The 19,449-nt window shown below is 39.5% G+C and overlaps 1 protein-coding gene across 1 annotated transcript in view; it reads right to left on the reverse strand.

Moving 5' to 3' along the window:
• Positions 1 to 18,614, reverse strand: part of LOC149204491 (uncharacterized) — a 148,503-nt gene extending 129,889 nt beyond the window's left edge. The window contains exons 1-2 of the mRNA XM_089397141.1: positions 18,065 to 18,614; positions 17,677 to 17,978 (exon numbers count right to left, since the gene is read on the reverse strand). Of these exons, the coding sequence (XP_089253267.1) occupies positions 17,677 to 17,978; positions 18,065 to 18,495 (733 nt within the window). The 5' untranslated portion in view covers positions 18,496 to 18,614. The remainder of the gene's footprint in view (positions 1 to 17,676; positions 17,979 to 18,064) is intronic.
• Between the last annotated feature and the right edge of the window lie 835 nt (positions 18,615 to 19,449).

The raw sequence follows: 19,449 nt of genomic DNA on the forward strand, positions 1-19,449 counted from the left end.
AGCTCAGCATCTTGCCATCCCTCTTTTTTGTTCATGATGAAGGGGCCCAGGTGGTGCTTGAACTTGAGATGGGCTTTCTTTTTGGAGCTGTGAAAGTGAGTGAGGTCAGAGTGAATAAGCTGCCTATAATACTCCAAGGCAAACAGTCTCATGGGCACATATTTTGGGAGCCTGTATGGACAGAGCTCACAGCCATAGATTCTGATGACTGTATGATCCTGGTATAGGTACCAATCACCTATTTTATAATTCTTGGAGAGATGCAGGATTTTCTGTATTTCAAATGATATTCTGGGAGGAGGGGACCTCATCAACAAACAAGAGACTGGGTAAACAAATTGATCAATGAATTCAGAATATGAATATGGTGAATTTTGCACTTGGTGGAAGACAGATGTCCAGAAGATAACAGATCTTCTTTCTCCTTTAGAATCCAGCTTTTTAATGTGGCATGGAAAAGCCTCAGACTGGTAGTACATGAACAGGTGGTAGATATAAGATGAATACTTGAAGATGCCCTCCCTGTCTACTTTGAAAAGCTGCTCATGTATCTTGTTGGCTATGAACTTAGCAAAATTATATTTGTAGGCAGGAGGTTGGCCTGGGCTATAAGCAGCTAGTAATACCAGAACTGTCTCATCAACAAATTCACTGGTTTTATAGCCCAACACATATGAAATCATGTCCAGCAGAAGTTTGCCTATATCAGTAAAGTAGACATATAAGTAGGGAGGTGGCCCTGTGGGCTGGCGGTCAGGCCTCATAAATGTCTGGGTGATCTTTTGCCTGTCATCAGTGGTCATCTTGGCACCTGTATCCAGCAAATAGTTCATGGAGAAAGGGAACAGCAGCTGAGTTTGTTTGAAGTTGAGCATTTGGTTGATGGACTCAGCATTAATGTGAAAGAGGATGCTCCCAGATGGATACTTGACAGCTCTGTGATTTGCATCATAATTCTCAGCACATAGGCAAATAATCTCTGGAAAAATGTTAACAGATGGGAGAAAGTAGTATGGCAAATTTGATTCCCATATCCTATATGTATCCTTGCCATTCAAATAGTCATCTCTCAATTCCCTGAAGGTCTGTAAATGGTCTCTATCACCCACAAAGTCTTGGATGAGGTAGTCCCTGTCAGCAAGAGGCAGGGACTCCAGCTCTTTATTTGGTGGATTTATGGGGGCAACACTGAGAGCTGTGGGTGCAGGAGCAGCCATTATGTAGCTTGTGAATGGAACAAGGTAAGTGCAATGGTTTGCAAGGTTCCTCAAAGCTCAAGTGACAGACTCAATGCAAACAATGCTAGAAATTTTCTTCAAAGTGGAATAGGCAGGCTAGGCAGACTTGTCTCTGCTGTTCTTTGGTAAATTCACAGGAATGGTGAATATTGGAGATGAAATGCAGAGGGTGGGCAAGATTTAAATTGGTGAAATGCAGCTTTAGGCATGCACTCGGCAAAAGGGAACAATGCCGGGCAGCTTGACGATGACTTCGCAAATTACGACTGTGAATTATTGTTTCAATATCAAATTTTCAGAGCAAGGGGCAATGCAGGTTGCTTTAGTTCAAAATTAACTAGGATACAATCTTCAATTTGGGAATTCCCAGGTGTTCAATGGAGAATTTGCAGTGAAACGGCATGAACAGGGGCAAAATAAGAGAATTGCGGTGAATACCTGGATAAATGGTGCGGAAAACCTTCGAGTTGAACAGTGGGTGTAGAATCACAGCTGAATTGGCGAATGATGGCGTCTGGAGCCTTGAATTTGGCGGTTTGGAGGCAAATTTCGCAGCGCACAACTCACAACGGCTCTCCGTCTTTTTCGCGTGAAAATGACATAAAACGGCCCCTTGGCGCGTTTTTAACGATAATTTGGGAAAAAGCGGGTCATTGGTGCTTTTCCGCTAATGACGTCAGCATGACGTCATGGCGGGCCCGGGGTACGGAGTGTGACGTGGGCGCTGAGCTGGAGGCCAGCGTGGCGGGACACGGTTGCAGGTGGTGCGGGGTGGCATGGTGACCTGGAAGGCCACGAGGCGCGAGGGCGGGTGCGGGTGGCATGACGTCATGGTGATGTAGGACCGATGTGACAACGGAGGTGGCGGTATCGGGGAGAGTGGTAAGCGGTCTCCCCGCACCGCTTTTGGGAGAAGGCGGTATCGGGGAGGGGGGCTCCGAACACCCCCGCCGCTTGCCACGCGTCCCGTGTACGGGGGGGAAAACCGCCTTCTCCCCGGACGTTAAAGGGTGGCGGCTTCAAATCTCACAATGCCTGCCCACCGTTGGATGAAGGGGGGCGGGAGATGGACGGCTGGCGGGCGCCCCGACCCGTCGTGCATGTTGTGGGGGGAACCGCCGGTCGATTAAAATATTCATTATAATATTTTGGGTTTTAAACTTTGGTTTTGGGGTTTTTGTGGGTTTTTTTGGGGGTATGCGGGTTAGACTGTCGGATTTTATAAAAGCATAGGGATATTGGGTTTCGAGAGGGGGAAAGGGCTTGCAGGGGTATTTTCGGAAAATGGGGTATATATGAGGGTTAAGGGTGGGCTATTAGTCTAACCTGGGGTTAGAGTAATTCCCAAAACAAGGGTTGAATATAGTCCCTGATGGACTAATGTCTCCCATAGAGATGCTATTTAGCTATAATGCTAGAGGGGGGATATTTATACATTGGTTGGGGTTTTATACACCATGGTGTTATAATAATAGGGAAAGGGGAACATAGGGGATTTAGTGTAGATTAGAATTAGTAGTTAGTATTCGGAGGGGAATGTGAATGGGAAGTGCTAGCCACTAAGATTTTTTAGGAATCAAACTTAGTTAGGGAGTAGATCAAAATGAAAAGAATTTTTACACAAGAAATGTGGCTTCTTTTCAAAGAGAAAAGTCACATTTGACATGAATGTTTTTACAAATGAGGAGTATAAGGAGGACTGATCAGGCAGATCCTGCAGTGCTCATGGGGAGGTTAGTAAGAATCTTTTTAAAGGGGGTGAGGGAAGTTAGTGCTGGTTTAGTAGTTTGCCAAATAGGCCATTGCTCTTGCCTTTCTCCTGCTGATGACCACTTTGTGATTTATTCCAAGTGATATGCTTGGATCTTGCTTTCTGCAACTTTCAACTGCCTACCCTGCCTATTATGCTTAACATTTTTTCTTCCTTTGTATGGGTGCACTTAGTCTTGCAAACCCTGATAATTCTCTTTTCTTTTTGCTGCCCTCCTATCTAAGTCTACCCTTATGACTTCCAAGGGCCTAGATTAAGCAGTTGGGCTCCTTTCTTTCTCTATCCACCTAGTCGTCTGTCAAGCTTGAACTGTTTGAACAGGTACTTCCTCTCTAGTATACAACATGAAATTTAAAACATGGTGAGGCCCAGCTTGAGCTATTGGGCCACCCATCAAAATAGTAGTGGCAATTTGGACTAGCCACTTTCATGGTCTTTGTTTGGGGTTCATTTCTTTTATTTTTTCTTTGACCAATTCATTTTCTTGCCCTTTGATTTTTCTTTTAAGGCATACCCGCTTTACATTTTTTAAATTGTCTGTTTCTTTCACAAAAATGGAAACTTAGCAGCATGGAAGGTGAACATTTTTGGCACTTCCACTGTCAATCATGAGAGATGAAAACCTATTGGTATAGGAGGCTAACAGGGATCACACACTCAAAATATAATTCAATTTTATATGGATGAGCAAACTAAATTGTTATATGAATTCTTATTTAAACCTATTGTTTATGTGATTGGTAACCGAGATGGAATTCTTATTTTTCCTTTTGTTTTTTGGTAATATTTTATTAACATGGGTTTTGGTTTTGTGAAGCACTTTAGGTTAGCATGCTTGGTGTTGACATGTCGAGGTTATGATTAATATGTTTATGTTTGATTTATCTAAAAATTGTGTGTGTGAGAGAGACAACACATAAGAAGACATAATCTACAACCAAAAACAAAAGAATGAGTAGTAGAATGGTACAATACAACATTAATAGAACCCATGCTAACTAGGAACAAAATTTAATAGGAAAGAGGTTAGAATAAAATTCTCCTTATTGGATGGTGTTAATGGTGCTGGATGCCACCAACATTGTAAGGAGATCTCCCCAATGTGAAGTCCCAATCAGACCTCACACTGTTTGGTGTAGGAGTCCCATCCAGTCATACAGTCTGACCGCCATTGGGAAGGTTTCAGATATATGCCTTGGTTACGATTTGATCCAAATGGATCCTAGAATACTCTCTAAGTCTTTAAAAATCATTCAAAATATCAAAACAATTGCATGGGAAGAACCCTTAGAAACATCGGAAAACACTATCGGCAGGCAAAAAACACAAGAAAACAGTGAAAACAGAGCTATTGGCGGCTTGAACAGTGAATGCACGGGAGCCGTTAGATCTGGCCGATCAACGGTCTAGATATGATCGGCAAATCACAATCAGCAGTGGTAAGTGAAGGCTATCGGCAAAGAACACATGGTATACGCAACAAAAATCAGTAGGGTCAACGAGGACCATTGATCAAGCGCGTAGATTGACGGCCCACGTTGCATCACAACATCGCATCGGCAAACCACAATAGAGCACTCACCAAATGGCCCGGGGTTATCACGATATGCGATTGCAATCAATCGCATCGCGATATCGCAATCGACAAACACAATGGAGAGGGGATATATGCATACATATATATATGCGATGTGATTAGCCGGACCTGATGGAAATATAAATGCCATTTCATAAGATTTGAGATCTGTCAAATAGCATTTTTAATGTATTTTCGTGTATTTCATTTATTAAACGAAATACAAAGGGAAGCACCGATGCGATGAAACCCGGACCCGAAGGGGTTTGGGAATAAAAACTTATAATATTTCAAATCCGCCTTAAGCCATTTTTACGGGATATTACATTATTTTAATGTATTTTTAAAAATACAAAAGGAAATCATGATATAAGCGGGATTTCGGGTTGGCCAAAGGCGGTAAGTGGTTTGGGCCGGGTTTCTCTTGATCCCATACATTGGCTGCCACGTGTCCAGGCAGGGAGAGAGAAAACCATCCTCATCAGGAAGTTAACCCCTGTACGAAAGGACCACCCGAAATAAATCACAGCTGTTGGACCTGGATCTTCTAGATCAACGGTGGAGATATGATATCGCGACTTATAGGTAGACCTGATAGGAAAATAGGATGCATTTATGAATATTTGAAGTCCAGATGAACAGTGTTTTGGCGATTTTTCCTATGTTTGAATGCCTTTCTCTATGTAACCAGGGAATGGTTGTTTCAAGGATTGCAAAGGCTCGATGCACTCATCCGTTGCAGAATAGGTGGCCACCTCCCTTGAAGGTGTTATGCAATGATTATTTAATGCTAGAGGATGGATTCGAGTGGACAGAGGCCGAGAGATAGAAAGCCAAGAAGAGGAAACAAACAGGCAGCACAGATTGGCTTTAAAGCCATAAAAGACAGCAGATAGAGGCAAGCAGTAGTACAAGGCAGTGCTGAGACAGAGCAACAGAGACAGAGAGTCAGTGAGGAGAGTCTGTGTACTTAGAAGAGACTTGGGGGATCCAAGTAAAGCCTTATTGTTTTGTATCTGTTGTGTGAAGCTCAAATTGAGCTCACTGTTGTAAAACTCTGTTTTGAAGACATAATAGAGAGGTCATCACTGAAGGTTGGACCAGGAAATGTAGCCCAGGAGTATTGGGTGAACTCCTTATTAAACTTGTTGTGTTTATGTGTGTTGTCTATTATGCTTCTCTATTGCTTCATTGTCTGTGTATTTCGCAATCTTATCAATCCATTGCACAAAATAACATAGAAAAATCCATGCACATGAGTTTGTAATACCTTATTAATTGTCTTAGATCTCATTATTAGATCAAGTGGTATCAAAGCTTTAGGTTGCTAAGGTTAGACAAGCTTGTGGTGGACGGTTGAATGCTAACTAGGTCAAAGCTCAAATCAGGAGAAGGAGAACTGGTTGAAGCTAACCCAGAAATAGGAAGAGTCTATCCTAGGAGGAAAATGGCAGAAGAAACTCCCTTGGAATCAGACTCTCGGTTCATGGACAGTTTCATGACCATGAGAGCCATGGTAGAAGAGATGTATTGAGAATTTAAGAAAGGTCGAGCTGAAGATACTTCAACCTGCAAACAAGAAAAAGGAACGGAGGAACCTCTTCTAGACGGCCATTCATAAGGGAAAGGGAAAGAGCCTTCTCTATCAACACCTCCTTCTAGCCCTTTGATTAAATTAGATGTAAAATTTGATTTGCCAATATATGATGGAGAATTAAATGCAGAAAAGCTAGATAACTGGATTAGACAGATTGATGTGTATTGCAAAGTGCAGAACATCAATTCAGAAAGGATAAAGATTCAGCTGGCTAGCCTTCGCCTTGGAGGAACTGCCCTAGTGTGGTGGGAAGGCAGGACCCAAGCTGATTTGAAGAAGCATATTAAAATTCTTTCTACCTGGAGTGAATTTGTTTCTACCATTAAAAAATAGTTCTATCCACTAGCTTATATGCAACAAGCCATGATGAGTTGGAAAAATCTTCACCAATTAAAGGGGAAAAGTGTAGAAAGCTATACCCGGGAATTTAGAAAAAGAGCTTTAATTCTAGGCATTTCTCTAGACTCACCTGAAACTTTGCTGAAGTATATAGGTGGTCTACACAGCTATTTGAGGCACACCATTCTCATGTTTAACCCTACTAGCATAGATGAGGTATCAGTTCAGGCTACACATTTAGAGGCTAGAGGCAAGAATGTGAACCCAAAGATTGGGGGATCATCAAAACCCACTGCAAGCAAGAACAAGGAAAAGAGATGTTGGCATTATGATTCTGGTATGGCTCTATGTTACAGATGTTGTACTTGATGGCAACACCCTCAAGTGGCTCTCAAAATATTGGAAATTAAGAGGTACGCAGGTGAATGGTTCAAAAGGTGCGGACCTGCAGGTATGCCGGCCAGGAAGTGCGTTCATACCCGCAGGTTACCCGTTCATGAGGTGCGGACCCCCAGTTCACTCATTTCAAGGCAGAGAAGCGTGCTCACGTGGGGTTTCTTATGTTTGGCCCGTGGTATTTAGCCCGCCGTTCTTGATTCTATGGTTTTGGCCCGTGGTATAGGATCTAATTTTGCCCCGGTTTGGATCCCTTGTATTGGTTATTGATGGTTTTGTCCCATGGTGTGAATAAGGGCTTGACTATAAATAGGGAAGGAGATCACTTGGCTAATGTATCTTTTGCAAATTGAATATCTTAAGATCTGAAATATTGGGTTATCGGTTTAAAAGCTTGATCTATATAAAAGTGAAGTTGAAAGTGAATCTATGAAGTGTGATCTCTCGAGCGCATGATTAGATCTGGGCATCTGACTATCTGTGGCACACTGGTGGACTGCCAATTCGGCCCTAATCAGAGGTTCGCAGGTGATTAACGGTGCAAGTGTGTGGGTACGCACAACAGAAGAAGGCGCAGTGCGTGGGTACGCACAGCAGAAGAAGGCGTAGTGCGTGGGTACGCAACGCGATAGAGGTTCAGGTGCAGAAGAACAGTAAAGGTACGCGGCGTGGCAGAGGTTTAGGTGCGGAGGCACAGTGAAAGTACGCGGCGCTACAGAAGTCGCAGGTGCGTAGATAGGCAGCGCGATAGCATCTGAGGGTGCGTGGCCACAGTAGTAGTACACGGCGTGATTGAAGAAACAATACGTGGGTACGCGGTGTAGTGGAAGGATCTCTGCGGGGATACGCAGAGATGCAGAAGGTGAAGTGCGAAGCCACGCAGTCCACATAAAGAAAAATTGTGTATCTGTCCTAAAACATTTGTTGATCATCTTCTATTTATTGCTGCAGAGTTCTGGGTTTATATTTCTGGTACTATCTTTCTATTTACAGCATTCTGAGAAGTTGGGTAATTCTTGGATTTTGGGTAATTTTCGTGTACTTGATGATTATTTGATATTCTTGGATCCAGTTTGAAAATTTAGGAAAAGTGGTCCTTGAAAGAAAAGAAGTAGGGGGTTGTAGCTCCCTTCCAGGAGAGACTGGAAAACGAGAGAGAGTTGTAGCTCTCTGCAGGTTGCAGCCTGCGTACTGGTAAAGGACTGCACCAGTACAAAATCATTGTAAAAGGAGTTTCTAATTGAAAGAAGATAGAGACATATTGTAGCAGGTGGTTTTCACCCACATTGGGTTTCCACCTTATATATGGTGTTCTTTGGTGTGACTATCTATTTTCTTGTTTCATGCTCATTGTTTTATGGTACTGACATACAAGAATAATTCAAAGTATAAATAAAGAAGATTTATTAAAAAGAACTTAATAATACTGATTCACCCCCCCTCTCAGTATTATTTCCAACAATTGGTATCGGAGGAGGTCCTTCAGAGAAGCTTGATCGGTTGAAGGAAGATCATTCATCATGAGCAACTACGAGAGGGAAGCATCAATCAGGCCACCAATTTTTGATGGGACAAACTTCAATTATTGGAAGGTAAGAGTTACTGCCTATCTTCAATCTCTTGGTACAGAAGTTTGGGATATCATAGATACAGGCTACACTTTTCCTTCAGCTACTCCTACAGATCCGGCCGAGAAGAAGAAATATGAAACAAATGCTAAAGCAGTCAATACTCTACTGGGATGCTTATCTCAAACAGAATTCGTGAAGGTTATGCAATATAAATCCGCAAAGGAAATATGGGACAAGATTGTCTAGAGCTACGAAGGAGACGAACAGGTAAAGCGTGCTAAACTTCAAACCCTCAGGATTCAGTATGAGAATCTCAGAATGTATAATGATGAAAGTGTTGCTAACTATTTCCTTCAGGTAGACGAGATTGTTAATTGCATGAAAAACTTGGGTGAAGAAATAAAAGAGGCTATTGTGGTTGAAAAAGCTTTAAGATCATTGTCCCCCAAGTTTGAATCTAAAGTGTCTACAATAGAAGAAAAGGAAAATCTACGAACTCTTACTATGTCTCAGCTACACGGAATTCTAACTGCTTATGAAATGAGAAAAGGAGGTCCATCAGACAGGAGAGAAGCTGCTTTCAAGGCTTCAGGCAAAGGAGACTACTATGAAGCAAGTCACGCACCAGAAGAAGAAGAAGAATCAAATTTTGTCAGAAATCTTCAACGGGGTACTGGAAGGTTCAGAGGTAAGTTACCTTTTAAATGTTTTGCTTGTGGAAGAGTAGGTCATTATGCTATGAAATGTCCTCATAAGGATAAGATTGACAAAGGAAAGGAACCTGCTAGATGGAACAAGAAACAGAATGCAAAAAGCTACTACACTCATGAAGATAGTGATGGTCTATCAAATAGTGATGAAGATGAACGAGGTAATGACTATAAACTTTTAATGGCATTTGAAGATGATGATTACATGGATGCTATAGATGTGGATAGGCTTTATGAAGAAATTTCTAGACTCAAGAGATGTATAGAAGAAAAGAATATGATCATTGATACTCTACAATTTCAAATTGATGAAAAGGAAAAATATCTTGAAAAATTAGAAGGTGAAATTGTTGGTCTTAGAAAAGAGATTGAGAAAACAAAGGCTATTAATCTTAAGTTTGTCAAAGGATCTGAAACTCTGGATGAGATCATCAATGTACAGCGTTCTCCACTAAACAAGACAGGTCTGGGGTATAATGGAGAAACTTCTCAAGCATCCACCTCAAAGAGTTATCTTGATGCAGCAAGAAGGAATGAGCAAAAGCACAATGGAGATCACCAGGTAAAGCAGGCACGAATTACATCAAGAACAAACAAAGACTATCAGGGGCAATCTGTCCTAAGGATGAACAAAAGCTACAACCAGCCACAGGTAAAATCCTCTCAATTTGCTTCAAGAATGGATGACAATAGAAATTACAGTCATTTGGCTGGAAGATTTGATAACCGCAGAAGTTTCTTCAATGGACAATGCTTCTCTTGCCATAACTTTGGTCACAAAGCAGCTCAATGTGTTGCATATAAAACAATCATGACTAGAGAAGCTCAAAAACAAAGAAGTATGACTGGGATTACAAAAAGGACCTATAACAACTTTTCGGCTCTTGAAAATGAAGTTGAATGTTCTATTTGCAATAACTTTGGTCATGAAGATTCTGAATGCAGGAGCAGGTTTCAGCAGACAAAGGAACAAGCCTCAAGCACCAAAACATGGAGAATAAAGGAACCACAAACAGAAAGATGTGGGATAGAATTTTATGCAGAGGGACAGGAAAATCTATGGTACATTGACAGTGGATGTTCGAAGCATATGACAGGTGATAAAGAAAAACTAGAATCATATTCTACTTTAGAAAAAGGAAAGAAAGTTTCTTTTGGAAATGATACTCCTGCAGCTATAAAAGGAAAAGGCACTGCTCAGTTAAAAGAAAAGGTCAAAGATGGAAATGTTTTGTATGTTGATGGATTGAAGCATAATCTTCTGAGTGTCAGCCAGATGTGTGATCAAGGAACCGAGGTGATATTTAGATCAAATGGATGTCTTGTTCGTGATCTTGATACAGGTAAAACAGTGATCAAAGGTGAAAGAACTCCAAATAATCTATACATATTTGAAGAAGGACAACAACAATGCTATCTAAGCAAGGATGATGAACACTGGTTATGGCACCGGAGGTTGGGGCATCTAAGCTTTTCACAAATAAGGAAAGCATGCAAATATCAGGCAGTTCGCGGTCTTCCAGATATCAAAATTCCAGACAACACCATATGCAAATCATGTCAGTTTGGAAAGCAAACCAAAACTAACTTTCCGGAGAAGGAAGGATCAGCTAGCATGCCTCTTGAGCTAGTACATACAGATGTATGTGGTCCATTAAGGAAAAGGACACCTTGAGGAGAAGAATACTTGATATTATTCATTGACGATTTCTCCAGGTTTGTCTGGTTAGGACTTATGAAGCACAAAGATGAAGCATTCGAAAAATTCAAATCCTTTAAAGCCTTGGTTGAAAATGAATCAGGATACAAAATTAAGTGCCTCAGATCCGACAGAGGTGGGGAGTTTACCTCAAATGAATTTTTCGATTTCTGTGAAGAACATGGGATAAGAAGAGAATTCTCTACAGCTAGAACTCCTCAGCAAAATGGAGTGGTGGAAAGAATGAATAGAACAGTCCAACAAATGGCTCGTGCTATGCTTGATGAGTCTGGAACTCCCGCAACTTTCTGGGGTGAAGCTGCATATGCTGCGAATGTTATTCTCAACAAAACAAATGTCCGGGTGAACAGCACTCAAACCCCTCATGAGCTCTGGTATGGTGAGACTCCTTCGGTAAAGCACTTCAAAATCTTTGGTAGCAAATGTTATATTAAGAATACTGATGAGCAACTTGGCAAACTTGAACCTAGAGCAGATGAAGGCATTCTTCTTGGTTATTCTCCACACAGCAAAGCATACAAGTGCTACAATAAAAGACTTGGAAGAATTGTTGACAGCATTGATGTAGTGGTTGATGAGAAGGGATACATTCCTAGGCAAGTAAATCATGAAGATATCGAAGAAGATGAAGACTACCCTCAAAGACAGAATGATGAAGAAGAAGAACCTCAAGAAGAACCAGAGGAGCAGATAAGGATAGAAGAGAAGACTCCATCCAGATATGTTCAGAAGAATCATCCAGAATCTCAGATTTTGGGGCAGAAAGAAGCAGGTGTACAAACAAGAAGAACAATTGCAGAAGCTTCAAGCTATTTGGCATTACTCTCTTCCACTGAACCACAAAATGTGAAAGAGGCATGCAAAGATGAATGTTGGGTCAAAGCAATGGATGAAGAACTTGAGCAGAATGAAAAGAACAACACTTGGGAGTTGTTTCCTAGACCAAAGGATAAGAATGTTATAGGGACAAAATGGGTCTTCAAAAATAAATTGAATGAAAATGGAGAAGTAATTAGAAACAAGGCTAGACTTGTTTGTAAAGGGTATGCGCAGCAAGAAAGAATAGATTTTGAAGAAATGTTTGCTCCTGTTGCAAGACTTGAGGCCATCCGAATGTTCCTTGCTCTCTCAAGCTTTCAAAACTTCAAAGTATTTCAAATGGACGTGAAATCAGCCTTTCTGAATGGAGACTTGGAAGAAGAAGTATACATTGAGCAGCTAGATGGTTTCATTCTTGGAAATGATCCAAATCTTGTATGCAGATTGAAAAAGGCTCTCTATGGTCTCAAACAAGCTCCAAGGGCTTGGTACTATCGTTTGGACAAATATCTTCATCAACAAGGTTTTTCAAAAGGATCAGCAAATAGCAATCTTTATATAAAAGTTGAAAATGACAAATTGCTAATACTTGTTGTGTACGTAGATGACATTATCTTTGGAAGCAATGAAGAAGCTATGAGTCAATGCTTTGCCTTGGTAATGCAGAAAGAATTTGAAATGTCCTTGCTGGGAGAACTGACATATTTTCTTGGTTTGCAAATCCAACAAAAAGAAGGAGGGATCTTTTTGTCTCAAACCAAGTATCTCAAGCATATTTTGAAGAAATATGGCATGGAAGATGCAAAACCAGTATGTACACCCATGGTCACAGGATGTAGCCTCAGTGCAAATGATGAACCAGCAGCAGTGCATCAACCAACCTACAGATCTATGATTGGAAGTATAGTTTATTTGACAGGTACTCGACCAGACATAATGCATGCAGTAGGAATAGTTGGAAGATTTCAGGCAAATCCAAAGGAAACTCATCTTCAAGCAGTAAAGAGAATCTTCAAATATCTTCAAGGAACTCAAAACTATGGCTTATGGTATCCTAGAGATACAGATCTCACACTTCATGCTTATACAGATGCAGATTGGGCCGGAAGCGTGGATGACAGGAAGAGCACAAGTGGTGGTGCGTTCTTTATGGGTTCCAGATTAGTATCTTGGTTCAGCAAGAAACAGAGTTCGATTGCCTTGTCTACAGCTGAAGCGGAATATGTTGCTGCTGCATCTTGCTGCACTCAACTCCTTTGGATGATGCATACCTTGCAGGATTTTCAAATCACTTGTATACCACCCATCTCCATCTTATGTGATAATACAAGTGCAATCAGCATTTCAAAGAACCCAGTCATGCATTCAAAGACCAAGCACATACCAATCAAGTATCACTTTCTCCGGGAACAAGTGCTTGAACAAAAGGTCAAGTTGGAGTATGTTCCTTCTAAGGAACAAGTTGCTGATATACTCACCAAACCATTGCCCAGGGAGACTTTTGAATACCTCAGGCAAAAGCTGGGGGTTGTTGATGCATCATCATGTTGTTGAATCTCTTCTGATTGTTGGTTGTACGCAAGGCTCATCTGGGGTATATGCGTACATGTGCTGGGTTGCGGATTGGTCGAAGATCGAATGGCACAGGTTCAGGGGGAGCATATAATGCATTGTTGGCATTATGGAGGAAGTACAGAAGGAAATTGTGGATGCTGGTCTGAATATTGCTGCAATATGCCTCTATCTCTTTCATGGTCATTTATGGTGTTTGGTAGATTATGGTTCTTCTTTGCAGATCTGGTTTATAATCAGGGGGAGCATGTTCTTAGGGGGAGCATAACCCTTTGCCCTTGATGTCAAAGGGGGAGAATGATGTTGAGGATCTTGAGGTTGCCATCAAGTCCAAAGGGGGAGATTGTTGGCATTATGATTCTGGTATGGCTCTATGTTACAGATGTTGTACTTGATGGCAACACCCTCAAGTGGCTCTCAAAATATTGGAAATTAAGAGGTACGCAGGTGAATGGTTCAAAAGGTGCGGACCCGCAGGTACGCCGGCCAGGAAGTGCGTTCATACCCGCAGGTTACCCGTTCATGAGGTGCGGACCCCCAGTTCACTCATTTCAAGGCAGAGAAGCGCGCTCACGTGGGGTTTCTTATGTTTGGCCCGTGGTATTTAGCCCGCCGTTCTTGATTCTATGGTTTTGGCCCGTGGTATAGGATCTAATTTTGCCCCGGTTTGGATCCCTTGTATTGGTTATTGATGGTTTTGTCCCATGGTGTGAATAAGGGCTTGACTATAAATAGGGAAGGAGATCACTTGGCTAATGTATCTTTTGCAAATTGAATATCTTAAGATCTGAAATATTGGGTTATCGGTTTAAAAGCTTGATCTATATAAAAGTGAAGTTGAAAGTGAATCTATGAAGTGTGATCTCTCGGGCGCATGATCAGATCTGGGCATCTGACTATCTGTGGCACACTGGTGGACTTCCAATTCGGCCCTAATCAGAGGTTCGCAGGTGATTAACGGTGCAAGTGCGTGGGTATGCACAACAGAAGAAGGCGCAGTGCGTGGGTACGCACAGCAGAAGAAGGCGCAGTGCGTGGGTACGCAGCGCGATAGAGGTTCAGGTGCGGAAGAACAGTAAAGGTACGCGGCGTGGCAGAGGTTCAGGTGCGGAGGCACAGTGAAAGTACGCGGCGCTACAGAAGCCGCAGGTGCGTAGATACGCGGCGCGATAGCATCTGAGGGTGCGTGGCCACAGTAGTAGTACGCGGCGTGATTGAAGAAACAGTGCGTGGGTACGCGGTGCAGTGGAAGGCTCTCTGCGGGGATACGCAGAGATGCAGAAGGTGAAGTGCGAAGCCACGCAGTCCAGATAAAGAAAAATTGTGTATCTGTCCTAAAACATTTGTTGATCATCTTCTATTTATTGCTGCAGAGTTCTGGGTTTATATTTCTGGTACTATCTTTCTGTTTACAGCATTCTAAGAAGTTGGGTAATTCTTGGAGTTTGGGTAATTTGCATGTACTTGATGATTATTTGATATTCTTGGATCCAGTTTGAAAATTTATGAAAAGTGGTCCTTGAAAGAAAAGAAGTAGGGGGTTGTAGCTCCCTTCCAGGAGAGACTGGAAAACGAGAGAGAGTTGTAGCTCTCTGCAGGTTGCAGCCTACGTACTGGTAAAGGACTGCACCAGTACAAAATCATTGTAAAAGGAGTTTCTAATTGAAAGAAGATAGAGACATATTGCAGCAGGTGGTTTTCACCCACATTGGGTTTCCACCTTATATCTGGTGTTCTTTGGTGTGACTATCTGTTTTTCTTGTTCATGCTCATTGTTTTATGGTACTGACATACAAGAATAATTCAAAGTATAAATAAAGAATATTTATTAAAAAGAACTTAATAATACTGATTCACCCCCCCTCTCAGTATTATTTCCAACAAGAGAAAGCAAAAATGGAAAGAGAGGAAGTTAAACGTTGTACAAAAAGACAAACCTTCATGCACTCACTGCAAGAAGGGTGGACACAATGATGAACATTTCTGGTCTTTGCATCTAGAGCTAAAACCCAAGAATTTCGATGGCAAGAAGAGGAAGACTGTTGCTGTTGTTCAAAAAGATTTGGGGTTAGACTTAGGTGATGAAACAACAGCCACAACTACAAGTATAAAAGGTAAAAATTCTGAAGCATCTACTAGTAATTCTGCACAAACTATTAATAATGAAGAAAATGAGAGGAAAAGACATGAGCTTTTTCATATTAGAGTTATTTCCAAGCATCAAAAGATTGATACTTTATTTGATAGTGGTTCACAAGTAAACTTGATTTCTGAAGCAATTGTAAAGAAGTTGGGATTACTAACCACACCTCACAAGAAGCCATATCCATTAGGTTGGGTATGTGATAAAGCAAAGCTACAAGTGACCAAACAATGTAAACTTAGGTTTGCATTTGGGTAAACATTTATAGATGAGGTTGAGTTAGATATAATTCCCTTGGATATATGTGGTATTGTTTTAGGAAGTCCTTACTTGTATGATAGAAAAGCCATTTTCTATAGAGCTAAAAATAAGTATCAACTCACAAAAGATGGAATAGAATATATTGTAAGAGCTCATCAGCTCAAAAATAACTACACCCTCATTAACTCATGGCAGATGAAAAGAACTGTAAATTCACACAAGAAATTTTTACTAATGGTTGTAAACGAAAAGACCCTTGATAAAACCAATGTATTTGAGGGCTGTGATGCTAAACAGAAAGTTGATTTAGAAAAAGTTGTTTCAGAATATGATATCTTATTTCAAGAACCTAAAGGTCTGCCACCCAAAAGGGAAATTGTACATGATATTCATTTACAACAAGATGCTCCATTGCCTAACATCGGAATGTACAGGTTATCTACTTTAGAGAATGCAAAAATCAAGAAGAAGGTACAGGAGTTGCTCGAGAAAGGATGCATAAGACAAATCATATCACCATGCAGATCTCCAATCGTGTTGGTGAGAAAGAAAGATGGTTCATGGAGGATGTGCATTGATTACAGAGCAATGAATAAAATAACGATCAAGAATGATTATCCTCTTCCTCGCATAGCTGATCTATTAACAATGTAAACTTTGAAACGGGAACTGATACTGTTACCCGTTTTGTAGAGGTGGCAAAAAAATGACCCGATTTTCAAAAGTGTTGATGCAGAATACACATGTTTTTTTAAGAACATGCTTTTTGGAACTTTAATTTTTTTCATGTGCATTAAGTGGGTGAGGCTCGGTGAATGGTAGTGATTTTCATCCTGATTTTAAAAAGTGTGTATTCTGCATCACACCCTTTTTTTAAAAGACCTATTTTTTGACTTTAAATTTTCTAGTGTGTGAAATGTAAAAAATTATTTTCTAAATTTGATAGTTTTTGAAGTCGTCATTGTATTCATATTTTCTTGTTCTCTATCTTAATTTTTTTTTTTTTTTAGTGGGCTTTTTATTGTTTTGCGTTTTTAAATTATAAAGTCGATAGTTTGAATTTTAGATAATCTACATATTTAGACATCTTTTCAACCCCCTTAATTAATTTTTCAATCGACATGAAATAATTGTTTCTAAAAAACAACATTTTTTAACAATGGACATAAAAAATAACCATTTTTAACATAAATATAACAAAAAAACTAAACGTTTTGATAATTTTTTGCTAGAATTAACATGTCAAAATCACAATTTTTATACAAAAATATTAACTAAAAATGGTCAAATAATAGTTTTTTTTATGAATTTCATGTCAAAAGGATAATAATAACTACTTTTTTTTCAAAAAAAAATGATTAACTTAAAAATCAATGCAAAAATCACATATTACCAATATTGAACGTATAACAACCCTAATTGAGTGTTTATTCTTCTCATAAAATGTCAAAGTCAAAACATTGCAAAGCTTGAGTTACAAGCATAACTTAAATTTAATCAAGAATGTCACGTAATCCAAACTCTTCGTCCTCTAGAGTTTCATCATTGTCCTCTTCCACAATATTTTCTGTTTCATTTTGCTCATTTTGCTCATTTTCCTCTTCTAATGGGTCTTTCATGTCTGCAAATCCCCCAATATGTGTCTTTCCATACATTCCATGTAATGGTGGTTGGGGTTCCTTTGCCTTTTTTGCCACACGTGATTCACTAAAGTCCCCTTTCTTCAACCCAATTTCTTGCATTGCATCTGGAAGAAATTGAAGAGCATTAATTCTTTGCTGAATGAAATTGCATTGTAATGGATCTTTCTCAATTGCAATGCAATTTCTTCCTTTTTGAAGGCAGCATGCTAGTGTTGTACCTAATTATCAAGCACAAAAAAATAATGAAGTAAATTAGTACAATGACATATTAATTAAAAAAAAGAACATATTGAAATTCAATTCCATGTGGCAAAACGTACCTGAGCCAGAAAATAAATCCAGAACCCAATCTCCTTCATTTGAACATATGTCTATAAGATAGTTAATCAATAATTGTGGTTTCTGATAAATGTTAACTATCTCTCCTTTCATTTCTTTGTCTTCATATGTTAGTTTTCTCACAACAGCATCATAAGTCAGTATTTGGCTATGACTCTTTTTGTCCACCCGATTAAAAATCATAGACATATGGCTATCATCTTTTGCCCAACTATCAATATGAATGAACTCACAGTCATTTATAAATTGTTGATCTTCATTGTCAAGAAGATTTGACTTTTGCCTGTAACATAAAATAGTAAAATTTCAATTAACTTGTACATAAATTAATTTTTCAACATTAATCAAATATACCTTTAAACATCTTACCATGTAAGCTGCATCCTTGAATTTGTTTTCCCCTTGAAGCTTGACAATAACATTGCCAACTGTGTGTCTGAATGAAATGTCACAAATCTCCATAATGGTGATGACGTCACTTCCTTAAATCCCGCCACCACTTTATTAAAAGCTTGATAAGTATAAGGGTCATTATCATAGCAAATGTTTGGAATATTGAAACCATGGGGAATATCTGCAATAACGAGGGCATAATCCCTTTTTGGTATGAGTTTCGCAATGTCTTCACAGTCGCCTTGTATTACTTGATATTGAATAGTGTCTAGCCCATTCCAAATGAAATGATTAAGAGTTGGATCAAGTTCAACATTCTTAATACGTTGCTTTCTCAGTCTTTCAATCTTTATTTTTTCAATAAAAGTCTTGAAACTGTCTGGTGCTCCATTATCTTCTTTCTTCATCTTTTACCAAACAAACAAATGTATGTGTAAGTTTTAATTTAAATTAAAAATAGTACACAGATGATTAAAACTGAATGTATAAATCAAGTTACCTTTTTAAATGCAAGATAAAAAGCTTTCAATGTTGATGTAGAACTTGAATCTGGATAGTTGCGTACAACATCATCCCAACTATCTTCATTCAACAATTTAACCATTTGTTCCTGAATTTTCATGTAAACTTTGTGACTGCATAGATAAAGTAAGAAAAAGTTAATATACTGATATGTATAACAAATACTACCAATAACAACATGTTTTAGTTAAAAGATAACTATAATCCTGGAAATAAGTAAAAATAATTCAGCAAACTTACTTTTGAAATTCTTCAGACATTTCTTCCAATGATAATTCCCCCAACTTCACACGAGATAATATTGTTTTGACAATTTTTTCATCTTTCACTCCTTGCATCGCCCTCCAAGGCGTGATGGTCATATCGTCTGGAAGTTGCTTCAGTTCAGGCGCTGATTTATTGTTGCTACATATCAATGGCTTAGACTTTCTGACCTTCTGGTTTTTAATGCCAATGTCTTCCCACATGCTAAAAATGTCATCAATCAAATTCCAAATATCTCCAGTTCTAAATGCCAATTGGAAAATGTTATCAACACCTCTGAATAAATCGCTAGATCTGTTGTCTTTTCCATTTTTTGAATTGCCTTTATCTTCAATTTGATAGCCTATTTCCATACAACATTCCTTTCGGAAATCTGTAGTAATATTGATCTTATCCCCACCACATTTTTCTAGGAATTCACTATGAATAAATCTAACCTTTTGGACCAAAGTCATAGACATCCTATATTCATTATCTGAATTATGATCCCATGCCACTAGCTTTGCTTCTGTTTCATTTAAACCAGCATAAATGATACATTTCATCGTTTCAAAATGTGGGTTATTAGGATATTC

This window comes from Pinus tabuliformis, chromosome 1_2 (genome assembly GCF_031772625.1).
Source record: "Pinus tabuliformis cultivar Carrire ecotype Pingquan chromosome 1_2, CPIR1, whole genome shotgun sequence".
NCBI lineage: Eukaryota > Viridiplantae > Streptophyta > Pinopsida > Pinales > Pinaceae > Pinus > Pinus tabuliformis.